The 16125-nt window shown below is 44.1% G+C and overlaps 1 protein-coding gene across 1 annotated transcript; it reads left to right on the top strand.

Annotated features, from left to right (window-relative positions):
- The first annotated feature begins 408 nt into the window (after positions 1–408).
- On the top strand, positions 409–15602 carry Gsdmc (gasdermin C). Its single transcript, XM_051202470.1, has 10 exons — positions 409–619; positions 1261–1444; positions 2466–2628; positions 9084–9227; positions 11684–11747; positions 12415–12441; positions 13222–13361; positions 13870–13990; positions 14441–14514; positions 15345–15602. Exons 1-10 carry the CDS (start codon positions 409–411, stop codon positions 15582–15584), a joined length of 1368 nt encoding a protein of 455 aa, XP_051058427.1. The 3' UTR covers positions 15585–15602.
- The last annotated feature ends 523 nt before the right edge of the window (positions 15603–16125 follow it).

Consider the following 16125-nt stretch of genomic DNA (forward strand, 5'->3'; position numbering starts at 1 on the left):
ATTTATTTTATGTGTATGAATGTTTTGCCTGCATATATATACACCATGTGTGTGCTTCATGCGTGAAGAAATCAGTTATAGGATGCTCTATAACTGGAGTTGTAGATGGTTGTGAGCTAGCAATTGAACTCTGGCCCTCTGGAATAACAGAGTGTTGTTAACCTATGAACTATCCTTCCAGCCTTTGCTTCTGTTCATTTTTTGTCGGGCCTTTAGGCTGGGTCTGTATTTTGACTATTTGGGATATTTCAAGAATAACTTTGATGGGTACATTTCTGCTGTGTGCTGATGTGAAGGCTTTCTCACACTTTGGTGGTTTATGAAAAACATCAGGAATTAGTGAGAGTCAACTACACTCTTCATCTTCTCAACTAAACTGTGTGCTTCCTCCTGTCTGATACTAGCAACATGCCCCACTCATTTGACTGGGTTTGCAAGGATGTGGTTAAAAAGCTTCAAGGAAAAGATCTGTGTCCTGTCAAATGTCTGTCAGATGCGACGAAGTTCTGTCAGTTTGAGATATTGCAGAAGGCTTCTCATTCATGGTATTGGAAATCTGAAGATATTCCAGTTGGATATTCCCTCCTGCAGATCTTAGAGCCAAATTTTCCAGTTCCAGGTATCAATAGCCTATGGGCAGAGAATTGTAAACATCAACATTTTCAGCAGTACCAGACCCACAAACTGCCCAGACATTAAATAAGCCATCCATCTCATTTAAAGTCAAAGGACAAGGAAGATCCTTTAGGAACCCCCTCATTTTTTGGACCCTTCCTTGCATTTGGTCATACAGTACTCCAAGAACCTGTTTAGATGGAGATATAATACCCATGTTACAGAAAAAGTAATTGAGGTTTCTAAAACAACTTTTCGAAGCTGCACAGTTCAAACTGGTAGAAATAGGAACAGACAGAGGTCAGTCTGTTTGTAAGTAGGTCTTTTTCTTTTTCAGGGGATGGATTCTGTACTTGAAAAGATGATATCAATAGATACTACACAAATGATGCTTTTCCTTTTTAAGGATTAAGACTATGCTTACCTTAGTTCTGGAATTTGCCCTCTGTAGTATTTATTACATATAATTCCATCTGTAGTATTTATTACATATATATATATACATATATATATATATAAAATTATTAGCTAGCTTTTTGACTAAGGTTTAAGTAAGGAGGGGAACTGTCTTTATATTTCCTATTCTCTAGAGCAACTGTCCCATAGTAAATTCTTGGCTAAACTCCTGTCCCCTCTTCTCTTCAGAGCCTGAAGTGTCAGCTCCCATTCCCCTCAAACACACTGTATCCCAGAAACTGAAGGGTAATGTGGGTGTCAACATCATTGCAGAAGGAAGTGTGTCAACAGAATTTGCTCATTCCTCTGGATACGACATCGAGGTTCAGTGTACCAGCATTCCAGCTTCAAACTTGGAAGATCTTCAAAACAGGTGAAAGTATGGGTCAGCCAAGTTCTGGAATGTGTTCTGGTAGGCAAAGATGCATCAGGAGGGTTTATGACAATGGATATTATTCTACTTTGTTTCTTAAAAGTCATTGAAATAATGGCTTACAATGCCATAATAATACTCATTAACACACAATCACCCATTACTGTTCTATTAATGTGATGGGGATAGGAAAACAAGACAGACAGACAAAGGTTCTGATCTGATGTAAGTTTCTGTTCATTGTCCCAACAACGGGCACGTAGGAAGGAAAGAATTGTCGAAGTAAATGGTTGGCATATTAATTAAAATGTGAGGAAGACTGTAATAACTGCTTGAACACCCCAGTGATTTGGGGCTTAGTTGACTCCTACCACATCTCTTCTGAGGTACAATGTAGAAGTAGAAATGTATGTTTTATGTGCAGCATTTTGGTGTGATATATGTATATAAGTCATCCTTCTTATAGATGCATATATGTATGTCAGTAGCATTATCAATCCATCTGGTAATCATTATTTAAATTTTTTTCTTTATTTTCTTTATTATATTTATTTACATCGCGTGCGTGTGCACACATGCATGCACCAAATATAGAAGTCAGAGGACAAGTTGTAGGAGTCAGACCTCTCCCTCTGCTGGGTGTGTCTGGGAATCAAACTCATGTCAATTTCCCCCTGTATATGCTGATCCACCCTGCCAGCCCAATAACTGTTATTTTTACAGCAAGAACACTTACCATCTGCTGTCTTGGCAGATTTCAAGCACATGTAGTATATTGTCAATTATAACCACATCAGGCTTTAATGTGAGTCCTGGGCATCTGAATTTATGTTCCTCATACTTGCATGGCCAGCGCTGTATAGACTTAGCTACAGCCTCAACCTGAAGCTAACACAATCTCCTTAGTTCTAAAAGGCTGGTTCGCATTTTCTGTTTGTTTGTTTATCTTTGTTCATGATTTGATCTATGTTCCTATGAAATTCGTCATTTGGATCGTTTCACTCTCATTTCACACCTTCAGGAAACTGGTGGAAAAGGAACCATCATTTGTGAAGGATTGCCGGATTGGAAGGAAGGACCTGTATGTGGTGACAGAGGCCTTCGAAGTGACCAAGGGTACAGTGCTGGAAGACAGTAGCAGTGTGGACTTTTCAGGAAAAGTGCTCACCCCCCAGTTAGCCAAGGTATGTGAAGAGGATATGAAGAAAGCCAATGCAGCCAGTGCACCCTTGCTTCTCAAGGGCTGTGGACACCAGTTTCTAGGGCTCAGAAGGATATGGTCATTATTTTCCTCTGCTGCTCATATGTATTATGTACTAACTCCTGATCTTAGATTGCTTTTTTTGTAGTCACATTTTTCTAAGTTTATTTTTTACATTCCAATCCCTGTTCCCCCTCCTTCCTCTCCTCCTGATCTCCCCATTTTCTCCCTACTCTACCTCCCATCTGCTCCCCAGAGTGGGTAAGGCCTTCCCTAGGAAGTCTACTAAGTCTGCCCCATCATCTCGTTGAGGCAGGACCAAGGTACCCAACCCCAACCCATTATAGGCTGAACAAGGTATCTCTCCTTGTTGAAGGGGCTCCACTAATTCAGTTTGAGCATTAAAATTAGATCTTGGACCCACTGCCAGTGGTCCAAGTCACACCATTGTTACCTATATGTAAGAACTATAGTTTGGTCTTATGCTGGATTCCCAGTTGTCAGTCCAGAGGCTGCGATCTTTCACTAGCTCGGGTCGGCTGATTCTGTGGGTTCCCCCATCATGGTCTTGACTCCTTTGTTTATATTATTGCTCTGCCATCTCTTCAACTGTTGTCCAGGAGCTTGGCCCAATGGTGAGTTGTGGATTTCTGCATCTACTTCCACCTGTTTCTGGAATTCTAACTTCTCTGGGGTTGTGGACGGTAGGTTGGTTATCTTTTGCTTTATGTCTGGTATCCACATATGAGTGAGTATGTGCTTGCTATATTTGTCTTTCTGGTTCTGGGTACCAGCTACAAGCCACAAGATCAAACAGTAATTATAGAGCCGTTATTTCATGAACTGACCCAGCACAGCCAGGTGCTCTGTGTGGAGGTTTTTAAACCAATATGAAAGTCACATTTGGTGTTATAGTCTTATGAATAAACGTCACTGTTTCTTGCTGTAGATTCTTCCTGTAGCTTACTCCTTTCTGTAACAGACTTGGGTTTACTTCCTACAGTTCAGCACTATCTGATCATTTACCGGGCACACTTTCTCCCATGCATTTGGAATTATTAATTATGTTCCCTAGCTATGTGTGAAACCTGTTCTCCACTACCAGATCTTAGTTTACTGATTACATCCCTTAGCTATATATCTATATAGTGAGACCCGTTTTTCACCATCAGGTCCCTGTTCCCCTCTGCTATGTAATTACAGAGATCTGCCTTCCTGCAGTTATCCTTATTGACAGGTATTTGGTCAGTGTTTAGGGGCCAGGCAAAAGCATCCCATCTAAGACATTCCCAAATATCCAATGGTATAGATTTACTACATGCCCAAAGCTATTGATTCATAGCTGCCTAGATGGATAGAAAAAAAAAGAAGCATGCCCTGGTTTTACCTCAGTGGCAGACAGAGAAATGATAACCTAACTCACCCCAGCTTATTACCAAAGATTTTAGCTCATCGATTTACTACTTGTGCTCTCCCTGAGAAGATAACAGCAAAGACAGTCAGCCCATTTGCTCATCCTTCGGGAAAAGTAAACTTTCTCGAAGGACTGTGCCACCACTGAGGCCAGAGCACTGGAAGTTGCAGGTTGTTTCTTGTGCACATGAAACTTGGACCCTCTCCTTGATCTACAGCCCTAAGTAATTGGTGCTAAAAGTTTCTCCTGGCAGTTTTAGTTTCTGCTCTGTGTGTAAATCTTATTTGCCTAGCTGGACCCCCCCCCCCAGAAACTAAAGCTTCACATTGTATTGCAAAAATAATTACTGTTTACAAATACACACACACACACACACACACATTCTCGCCATACCCCCAAGAACTGGGGAACAACAAGAAGAGATAGAAGAATAAAGAAACATGGAGAAAAGCAATCGTATGTGATTCAATTCTTTCCCTCAGTCCCCCTTAGTTATTTTTCCTTTGCTTGTTATAGAGTCTTAACTGGACCCTGTAAGGGACTTCAAATAGGGGGCTGGTTCCCCCCCAAAGCCTCACTCAGGGTTTTTTTTTCTAGTTCTGTCCATTTGCCTGCACATTTTGGGACATTATTGTTTCTTACTGCTGAGTAGTACTCCATTTTGTAAATATACCACATTTTCTTTATCCATTCTTCGGTTGAGGGGCATCTAGATTGTTTCTCAGACCTAGCTATTATGAATAGTGTTGCAATGAACATAGTTGAGCAAATTTCCTTGTGGTGTTTGTGTGCCCCTCTCCTTTGGGCATATGCCCCAAAGTAGTATTTCAGGGTCTCCAGGTAAATTGATTCCTAATTTTCTGAGAAATTGCCATACTGATTTCCAAAGTGGCTGTACAAGTTTGCATCCCACCAGCAATGGAGGAGAGTCCCTCTTACTCCACCCCCCCTCTTTCCCCCTCCCCCCAGCATAAGCTGTCATCGGTGTTTTATACCTTAGCCAGTCTGATTGGTGTAAGATGGTATCTCAGAGTTGTTTTGATTTGCATTTTCCTGATGGCTAAGGATGTTGCGCATTTCCTTAAGTGTCTTTCAGTCATTTGAGATTGTTCTGTTGAGAAGTCTATGTTTAGATCTGTGCCCCATTTTTTAATTGGACAGTTTGGTAGTTTTGTGTCAAGTTTCTTGAGTTCTTTATTTATTTTGGAGGTAAGCCCTCTGTCATGGGGTTGGTGAAGATCTTTTCCCATTCTGTAGGGGGGCATTTTGTCTTGTTGACCATGATCTTTGCTTTACAGAAGCTTCTCAGTTTCAGAAGGTCTCATTTATTAATTGTTGCTCTCAGTGTCTGTGCTACTGGTGTTATATTTAGGGAATTCTCCTGCACCTATGCATTCAAGGGTATTTCCCACTTTCTCTTCTATGAGGTTCAGTATCCTTAGATTCATGTTGAGGTCTTTGATCCATTTGGACATGAGTTTTGTATTTGGTATGGCTACATTGACATTAGTGCAGGATCTGCCTGGAGGACTGGATTGAAGCTGAGAGGCGGTGTAGGGATGTTTTATGCAGAGCCCTCCAGCCCGACTGTATCTGGTTTTAACTTAGTAGGTTAGATTTATGCCTATAAAGGACAAAGAAGTAGAGGAAAATTCCCTTTTGTAATAGAAGCTTAACCTTTATAAGCAACTTACAGGAAAGACTGGGTTGTATAAATATTTTGTTAATTTGAAATAGACATTTATAACCTTAAATGTTTACCATCATTTAAACATATATAACAATTTAGAAATAACTTGAGACAGCACAGTTGAATTTACGTTGCATATAAAGTTAGCTTACATTTACATATAAAGTTAAATTTAAATCACATGTACAGATATACACAGATATATCAAACAGGACTGGGTAAAAAAAAAAAAAAAAAAAAGAACCAGAGTGTGATCTCTGATTTGTACATTGTAGCAAACAGACGGGACATTTAAAGACACAGAGAAGACTAACAGGAAAGCAGATCTGCTGTAGATGGAACAGGCAAGGTTTTTGCATGACATGTGTGCCCTACTGGGCCCTGGGAAGGCTCGCCATTCTGCAAACAAGCCATGCGCATCAGAGCCAGTGAAAGAAGAAATTAGAGTCAGGGAAAAAACGGCAGAAGGTAAATGAATTTCGCGTGGCAGAAGCTGGTTAGACTGTCCCTGTGCCTAGGCGGCTGGTGTAGCAGAGGGAAGAACCTTGTGGGGTGAGGCTAGGCCACATGGTCAAGATGGCGGCTGCCATAAACAGGTTCCTGACCGCTGGCAGAAGTCAGAAAGTTTTGAGATATAATTTTGTTGGCTTTTTTCCTCCACGAGTGAGGCAAAAAGATGCGTGAAACCAACAAGACACTGCCAAGGGGCACAACACCCACGAAAGACCACCCACCGTAGGTCTGAGAAATGAATGTCTATGGGCAGTTCCAGGGTACAAAGCCCGAGAGACCCCTCATGAGCCCGAGAAACAAATGCACCAGTCAGAATGAAAGGTGCTACACCCGTTTCCAAGAATAAGGAAAACTTTTACGCTGACCAGAAAAGAAGGCGCCTTACTGAAATCGCAGAAAACGGGTAGATGAAAGTGTGGTGTTGGTTTGGGATCAGCATCCCTGAGACTCTGGCTGCCGCCAGCAGGTAGCAGGAGAGCTAGGGTGACCCAGGCAGAGGGAATAACACACCAGGCAGAAGGAGCTTGAGTGAGGAGTTTATTAGAAAGGGGAAAGGAAAGAGACATAGAGCACGGGGAACAGAAGAGAAGAGAGGAGAGAGGAGAGAGAGGAGAGCATGCGGGCCTCCGTAGTTTTCTAATTTTGTGGAGTACAGGTCTTTGAAGTATGACCTGACGATTCTCTGGGTTCCCTCAGTGTCTGTTGTTACTGATTTGTTAATTTGTTTCTGATTTTGTTAATTTGGATATTCTCTCTCTGTCTTTTAGTTAGTTTGGATAAAGGTTTGTCTATTTTGTTGAATTTCTGGAAAAGTCAACTTTCCTCTCATTGATTCTTTGTATTGTTTCCATTTTATTGATGTCAGCCCTCAATTTGACTATTTCTTGTCATCTACTCCTGGGTGAGTTCGCTTCTTTTTCTAGCTCTTTCGGTGTTTTAATATATAGGATTAGCAAATGTTGATAAAATCCGAGGTAGATGTAATTGTTTGTTACCATGTTTTGTTTTGAGCGAAGGATCTGAGGATTCTGTATTGTTTGCACACCGAGTTTCTTGGCTGGAAAATCACTTTTATTAAACTGCAGCTGTTAATACATTCTATGGTCACCTGATAACAAATCATTTTTGGGATAAGTTGTCATATAGCCTAGACTGTCCTCAAACTGGCTATGGAGCTGAATTCCTGGTTCTCCTGTTTCCAGGTATATCCACCATGCCTGGCTTTGATAAAATGTTTGATGGACAAAATTTAAATACTTTTGTGGACATGTGATTTACATAATCTACTCACCACAACCAAGCATTATTTAAAAATTAACATAAAGTTTATTATTAGCTTAAATATGGAATATTATCTCTCTCTCTCCTCCCTTCTGTAGTTTAATTCTGTATTCCTTAACTATTTTAGTTAAGCTTATGTTTGATAATTTGGCAGATGTATGTAATGCATTCTGATTATTCTCACTCTGAGATCTCTTACCTTCCTCCCTCACTCACCAATCCACCTTCCTCCTTTCAAGTCCCTTTCTCCTGTTCAAGCCTCTTGGTTTTGCTGTATGACCCACTGAGTTTGAGAATTCTGTGTGAGCATGGCTGTATAACTACCCATTGGAACACGATAACTTCTCTGACTCCAGCCTCTATTGCTTAAGGCAGAACCATGGAAACTTTCAACAGATTTCTGCGTATCTGCAGTGAGTCCCTGCTAATTCTATGGAAGGTTTGTTCAGGTGTTCAGAAACTGCATCCAGCTCTATCTGAGCTAGGACCGCTTCTGAAACCCAAGTTGCACATTAGCACTGAGTGGTCCCAAGACTGAATCTCAAGCACCATTCAAGCGTCCAAAAACTGACAGCTGAGGTAATAGCAAGAAGAAAAAAAGCCAACTCACCAAACAAATGTGGATATGCTAGGTACCATACTAAACATATTACCAACAACCCAATTCCAATTGCCTAGCACTGATAGCAAAAACAAAACAATACCCACCCCCAACATACATACAGAAACAAAAACAAACAAGACAGAATACAAAAATCCCCAAAAGCAAAATCCAAAAAAAAAAAAAAAAAAAAAAAAATGTGTGTCCTTGAAAAGCTAGTATTACTATAGTAATGTTTCCAGGAGAAAAGACAATGATTTCAAACATTAATGATGAATATGTTGAAGTACCTTGATAAAGATGTGAATAAATGCCATGATGAAGACTAAAAGGCAGTTGAATGAAATAAGGAATTTGATAAAGAGATTAAAAAAAAAAGAAAACCCAAATTGAAATAAAATTGAAATGAAAAATTCAGAAAGTTGAGAAGATTTGTGGACAGTCTCAGCAGCAGAACAGGTCAAGTGAAAGAGCTTGGAGTCAAGACAGAGGAATTTTATCAGTCACCACTGATGACAAATCCCAGAAACTAATAATGCCTTAATTAGGGCTTCATTTACTTCAGCACGAGGGCAGGGTGGGAGAATGAGACCCTCAGTGCAGAAGGAGACAGTCAATAGTTTGGAAAAATCAAGACATTGCAGTAGGGCTGGTTTTATAGCTCAGTGGTAAACACGAGCCTGGCATTCATGGTGCTCTGGGTTCAGTCGCCAGGCCTCTCCACACACACCTCCCCAATCTCAAGCTAAGTGAATATTATCCTACAAGGGGGAGAGGCAGGAACTGAACATGGGGACCAGGGGGAAGGGGAAGTGAGAGACTGAGCTTTCTAGATTTATCTGACTTTTCATTACAGGCATATGTTGCGTTGATGAAGAGTAAACATAATTTTTATGAGACAAAGAGATATGAATCCCTAGGAATGTTTTGTCTCCCCAGGCTCAAGCCCAGGGACAGTGGCAAAGGGAGACAAAGGATTCAGTGCCTATTCCAAAAGGTGCAGTGGTGGCCTACAAGAAGAAGCAACTGGTCATCGAGAATGACACTTGTGGTGAGCAGATGTCGGGACCAAGGGGGAACGGGGTGTCCATTGCCCTGAGGCTCCTCTTCTCTTATGTCTAAAGACCCGGAGGGGCAATTCTCACTGTCCTAGCTACAGGTCTCACCATTCTGAGCCTCCTCTACCCACGGCCACGCTCAAATACTGCTCTGTGTAGATGCAGAGATAGACTCCCACGTGGGAAGGGATCCAACTTGGGGTGCTCAAATGGAGGTGTCTTTAGCTGGATGAAGCCCAGGCTCAATCCCAGCCATCTCTAGTCTCCATCTCTAGGTAGTCAAGGTCCTGCCACTCTCAGAAGCTCAGCAGCTAGCCACCAGGCCCACCAGGTGATTCTTAAACCCACATTAATGCTTCATAAAACAATGGAGGCAGAACACAAAGGAAACTGTAGGCAGATACCTGGACAACACAGCACAGGATTTTCTCATTGCTATTAGCTTAAAATGTATCATTGCCAACACACACACACACACACACACACACACACACACACTGCTCAGACACTGCAGTAGGGCAGAAGTGTCTTTGTTAGGTATGGACATGTATATTATGTGAGTGTCACACATGAGTAGGTCTCAGAGCTTCAAGCTCCACCTCAATGTAGAGGCCAGCCCCTTAGGAAAGGGGGGGATGCCTTTCCTGCATGTGCATGCATACTACACGTATGCACACATACAGGCATATATACACCACACACACACACACACACACACACACACACACACACACACACCCTCTGAAATATTTACCTTGTAAATCCTGGTCAAGGGAGGGAAAGTCCTAGAGTCAATCCCCTAGTTGGCAGCAATAGACAAGGAAGCATTTCCAGTATGGTATAATTACTGGATGATGGCTTCTAGAGAAAGATTATCCACACTCTATTGGCACCCTTGACAGAGTCATAGGGTGGGGAGTAAGTACAATATACTACAGTTAGTGGTTGATGGCTTCTAAAGAAAGATTATCCATACTCTATTGGCACCCTTGACAGAGTATTAGCCTAGGGAGTGGGTACAAGGTTGGAGATGCCTTTGAAAAACCTAGGCAGATGTCCTTACTGTTGAAATGAACCCTTTACTAAAAATATTAACAGCAAACACACAAACAAGATCCCCAGATATGATTAGATCAGATGTTGTACCCAGAGAAGCAAGGCTATGTTTGTAGAGGCCAAATCCATGGGAGTCCCCTGGGAGCTAAACCATAAAGGTTGTGGTGGCACAGAAGGGGAAATGTGATGCCCCACGTAGAGGGCACTTGGGGAGCTGAATTAAGGGGCGGGGTTGTGTGTGAGAGGAGGTGATGATGGGAGAGGGCTCTGGGGTGAGGGCTTCTGAAGGTGCAGAGAGTGTTGTCTGGTCAAGCAAAGAGCTTGCTTAACCTGAGGCCCGGAGACAGTGATGCTTTACCATCACTTACCCCTGTCTTCATGTCAGCTTGAGGCTGGGGGGTCAGGGAGACAATAGATATCTCATTTCCCCTTACATATCATAAGGCACAGTTTTATCCTAAGCAACTGGCTACTAACGTGACAATTATTGAGTCCTGTCTGGTCTGTTATGAGGACTGAATTCGTGCTTGCCAGTCAGCACATTGTTCCAGTTGGTCCCTCCCCTGCTGTGTAGACAAGATGCCCTGTTCTCCCCCTAGTGCTCAGAATGTGACTTGCAGACACACTTGACGTTTGCCTTTTGTTTAATTTTGTTTCACATGCTAAATGTTGTCAATTTCCTCCCCGGGCTCGTTTCATGAGTCATGCGCTTTAAGGTTGTTGTTAGGCAAGTCCTAGGGCTCAGCACTTCACTATGGATATAATGCAAAACTATGTAAGACTGCCAGATCCAGAGTGGATAAGGAAGGGCCAGCTGGTAACTGAAGGCTGACAGGAAGCTTATGTGATAGGGCAGGAGGAAGATTTACCTCCTGGAGTATTTATATGTTTATTCCTCTTTTACGAGTAGTTATGTTTTACCTGCATTAAGGAAGATGGCGCTGCCATGTGGGTGTGGTCCTTTGCAAGAGCAGTAGAGGCTCTTAACTGTTGATCTGGTTCCCCTGCCCTCATGGGGAATTCTTGGATGTCAGAGGACTTGACGGTCACCTAGATGCCTATTGGAAATGCAGGTTTCAGGCTGGTGAGATGGATTGGCTGATAAAGGTGCCCGTTCCCAGGCCGGATGCCTTGAGTTCCCCCTGTGGGTCCCCTATGTTGGAAGGAGATAACTGACTCCCAGAGTGGTCCTCTGACCTCTGCATGTGCTGTTGGCATGCTCACACACAATAAACACACGTAATTCAATGAAAGAAAATGCAAGTTTCAGGGCGCCTATCAAAGGACCTGGTTCACAGGTCACAGGGGCCAGTGTCTATGCTGACGTCATCCCTGGCGTTTGGCCTGAGATTTCCAAAATGGGGTGTTGGAACGGCTCTAGTAGATGTAACTGTACCTCTTCCACCTTGTGTCTTTTCCGCTCAGCCATTCTCCTCTCTGCTAGCGCTAAGAAGAGAACACTTCTCGGGATGCTTCGTATGCAACCTAGGTGTGGTTTTCAATACTTTGAGCACAAACTACATCCTCTACAAATTGAGATAAGTATGTTTTTTGTTGTCTTGGGTCTACATGGTGACAGCTTTATCATAGGGAATCTCTCCGGAAAGCGGAATTGCAAGGGGAAACACAAGTGTGGCTGGAGGGGCTGGGGAGGTCAGAGGTGGGGAGGGTGGAGAAGAGTGACCCCTTCGCTTTCCCCCTCCAGTGTCAAGTTCCAGAAGAGAGCTAGGTGAGTGAATGCTTCTTGGAACATGAAAGCCAAACCTACTCCTCCATGCTGACAACCTGATAAGAAAAACCCATGTGTCTTTGCCCAAGGTCTTGAGATCTGCTCTTGTACACAAAGGGTGGGGATGGAGAATAGAGAAGTATCAGGGATACAGGGGAAGTAAGGTCCATTACTAATTCTTAATGCTGGGCAATATGTTTTCCCTTTCTAGACTGGGAGTTCAATTACATCTCTCCAATTGGTAAGTGTGTATCTGGTGGGGTTGTTATGGAGATCTGGGACATGTTACTGTGCTCAACCCTAGCCCTGGCTCTGGTTCCTGTGGGATGGGAAGATCATGGAAGGCCGGGGTGGAGAAGTTATAAACTGGATGGAGCAGGAAGAGAAGGCAGGGGAGATACTCCAATGCGTGTGTCTTCTTTTCTAGGAAGGTTAGAGGAACCCTTACGTCATGGTGAGTCTCTCTCTCTCTCTCTCTCTCTCTCTCTCTCTCTCTCCCCCCGGAACCCGGGCTTTGAGCAGGAAACCCCAGGCTTGTAACTCATATGACCACTTTCTTTAGATCTCAGAAAACCGAGGTCTACATTTGTATTTTTAGTTAGTTCAGCTCACACAAGCACAACTCTGTGCACTAACATTCACTGAGGATGTCCTAGGATGCAGGCCACACTCCAGTGTGGGCAACGTGAAATAATCAGGTGACAGTGCCCACGTCTTTGGAGGTTCCATACGGTATAGCCTGTCACATTCACAGAGGACACTTGGCAGAACCAGGGTATCCCAAAGCGCAGTGCTGGGTTAATTCTTCATAGACGGTGGAGATTCTTACTAATCCGGGTAGCTCTTCCGTAACTTGACCCCTCCTCATGTCCCCATGGGAAACTGATTTGGAAGCACGGAGTACCGCCATCTTTGGAGCCCAGCAGTACACTTCCTTCCTGACATCCCAGAGTGAGCACGTGGTGAGTTCTCTCCCACTTGCACTAACTAACCAGTCTCCAGGGTTTCCATCTGCACTCCCTGTGTGGTGTCCCCTCCTTGCAGAGCACTGAAGCTGCCTGCTGTCCATACTGTCCAGCTTCATGATGGTTGCCTCACTGGGGCACATGCAGGCTATCAGTGGAGATGCTTGTAGCCGCCAGGAATGGCAAGGAAGGGAAGGGCTTACCATCCCAGGGATGTTTAACTGCAGAATTGCTCTCACGTTCTGATTGATGTTGCTGTCTGTGAGCAGATTTCAAGTGTCTACAAAACGAGATTACTGAGAAAACAGACCTACTGGCCAGGCTTTCGAAGGACGTTCAAAATGTTGTATTCTCTAGCCTCCTGCCCATGCTCAGTGACAAGGAGAGTCTCTATGACCTGATGTACATGGTGAGAGTTGCATAGCTTCCTAGAGATGAGGAATCCTGTAAAGGGGCAGTTTGGGTGATGGGAGTGCCAAGATACATGAGGGAGGAGGGATATACCTGATGCCCAGGAGATGTCAAAGACTTGGGATTCGGGCTCTATGTGCAGTATGAGGGCTGGAGAGTGTGGCCTTGAATTCTGCTCACACCACCCCTGGGGTAGGCAGAACCTATAGCCCACAGCTTGCTTAACTCCTCGGCACATAGGCACATTACACAGCAATGGTTTTGAGCCAGGTATTCAAGCTGAAGCTACTTTCAGGAGGGTTGCAAGTTCAAGGCCTTTCTTGGCTACATAGCAAGTTCAGAGCTGGCACGGGCAACGGCATGAGACCCTGGGACACCAAAGAGAACATTAGAGGGAAAAGGGAGCCAGGCTGTAGCTTCAGGGTAGAGGCCTGGTCCAGCATATATAGTCATCCATTCCTTAGCACCGGGAATGATGTTGTTAACATGCTACCTGTCTCTTCTAGCTGGAATTGGATCAGCTGGGGCACATGGATGGCCCAGGTGGTGTGATCCTAGATGAGCTTCGAAAGGACTCGTGGAATGTCCTAAAGGACCTTATTCTTTATCTCCTTCAAGCCCTAATGGGTGAGATTTTGGGAAAGTGTGGGAGAGTCCCGGTGCTGGCTCTCAGAGGGCTGTCGTAGGTGCCACCTCCCCAGATCTCTGGAGTTCTCATGACCGTTCTCAAGCACCCTTCTCTCTAAGGTCAGCAAGGCTAGAGTGATAGCAGTCCATGTACTACAGACAGAGTCTGAGGTGTAGGAAGTGAGCAGTCACCAAGCTCCTAACATATCTTTGGTGCAAGATGGTTCCTGTCTCAGCCCTTAGATTTTCAGGTTCAGAGTCATATTGCTTAGGATTTTGGAGCCCATCTCCAGGGCAGAAGACCTTTCTAGGGCAGTGAGCTTGAGTTTCAAGTCTAGTGGGGTACATTCCTCTGTACCAGATTTTTTCCTCTCATTGTGTGTCCTAGTTCATGGTGAGAGGCCGATATTGAGTCTATCATTCTGCTTTCTAACATGCCTTTTCCTCCAGTGCTGAGTGATACCCAACTCATTCTGCTGGCCCAGTCTATAGAGAAGAGGCTTCTCCTCCAGCAAAGAGAGCTGGTAAGAACCCCCATGGGGATGGCATCCAGGGAGGGGGGAGATGAAAGCAGGAAGCGGAAGAACATTCTAGAAGAAAGCAAGACAGTTTGCACAAGGAGAGGAGCCAGGAACCCCCTGGGTGCCTTCTGTGACTGAGGAGCTGGCATTTTGGATTTGGACCTGTCATGAGCATCTTTGTACTTATGGTGGCCTCAGAAACAAGGCCCATTAGGTCTAAATTAGCCACCCAGGGAGGCATCTTTGTACGACCTAAGGGGACCAAAGTCTGTTATACCCTTTTTTGTTTACCTTCTTTGCTGTATCATTTTCAAATTGTCTTTTCTCTCTCCATATGTTAATCTATAAATACTAAGGTGTGCCTAACCATATGCATACATGTGCACACACAGACACACACACAGACACACACAGACATACAGATACACAGACATACAGACACAGACACACACACACACAGACAGACATACAGACACAGACACACACACATACACAGACACACACACAGACACACACAGACAGACATACAGATACACAGACATACAGACACAGACACACACATACACACACACACACACACACACATGGACATACAGACACAGACACACACACATACACAGAGACACACACAGAGATGCACACACACAGACACACACAGACACACACACACAGAACACTCTTGTACAGCACACACTTTATTATCACTGTGTTGTTGCTGTGGCTTCCGGTCTTGCTCAGTTCAGTGCCCTGTGTGAGTCCTGGCTGCTCTGACGGAATGTTTCTCACTCTGGTGTCACAGTCTAGTCTGCCCTACCTGAGAGTTTCTCTTCTAGGTGGAGAGCATCCTGCAGCCAAACTTCAAGTATCCCTGGAGCATCCCCTTCACTCTCCAGCCTCAGCTTCTCACCCCACTCCACGGGGAGGGCCTGGCCATTACTTATGAATTGCTGAAGGGGTGTGGGCTGAAGATGGAGCCAAATAATCCCAGGTCAACTTGGGATCTGGAAGCCAAGATGCCCATGTCTGCCCTTTATGGGAGCCTGTCAATTCTGCAGCAACTTGTAGAAGCCTAAATCTTCCTGAGACCCTGGCTTCAGTGCTGAGTGCTGGATACATTTGTTATATAGCACCATGGCATACACAAGACAGGTGATTTCTGTGCATGTTCTAGTTGGTGGCAATAAGGATGCCGACTAAAGGTTCTTCTCTTTTTGAATTTACCATTCATTCACATTAATATAAATAATACATGCTGATCATATTCACCTCCCCCATTGTCCTTTTTAAATCCATCTCTCCCAAGCCCCTTTCCTCTATCTTCTCATTCAACTTTTTTAATGCTCTACTGCACTTAATTAGGCTTGTTTGCAGGACTGTGGGGTTATAACCTGAGTAAGGCTAACTTCTCAGAGGCCACCCTGCTGAGCCACGTGACTCCTCTTCCCCCAGTAGCATTAGCTGCCTACAGTGTCTCAGGGAGGGTTGATGCCTTATAGGCCCCACGTCTATCCATGACGGAATGTGGGTGGCCCTGGGCTCTCTTGGTCTTGTGTAGGTAGCCATTGGTACTGTGAGTTTGTGGGTGTAACAGCCATCCCATATCCTTGCCCTGTC

This window comes from Phodopus roborovskii, unplaced genomic scaffold, assembly GCF_943737965.1.
Source record: "Phodopus roborovskii unplaced genomic scaffold, PHOROB, whole genome shotgun sequence".
Taxonomy (NCBI): domain Eukaryota; kingdom Metazoa; phylum Chordata; class Mammalia; order Rodentia; family Cricetidae; genus Phodopus; species Phodopus roborovskii.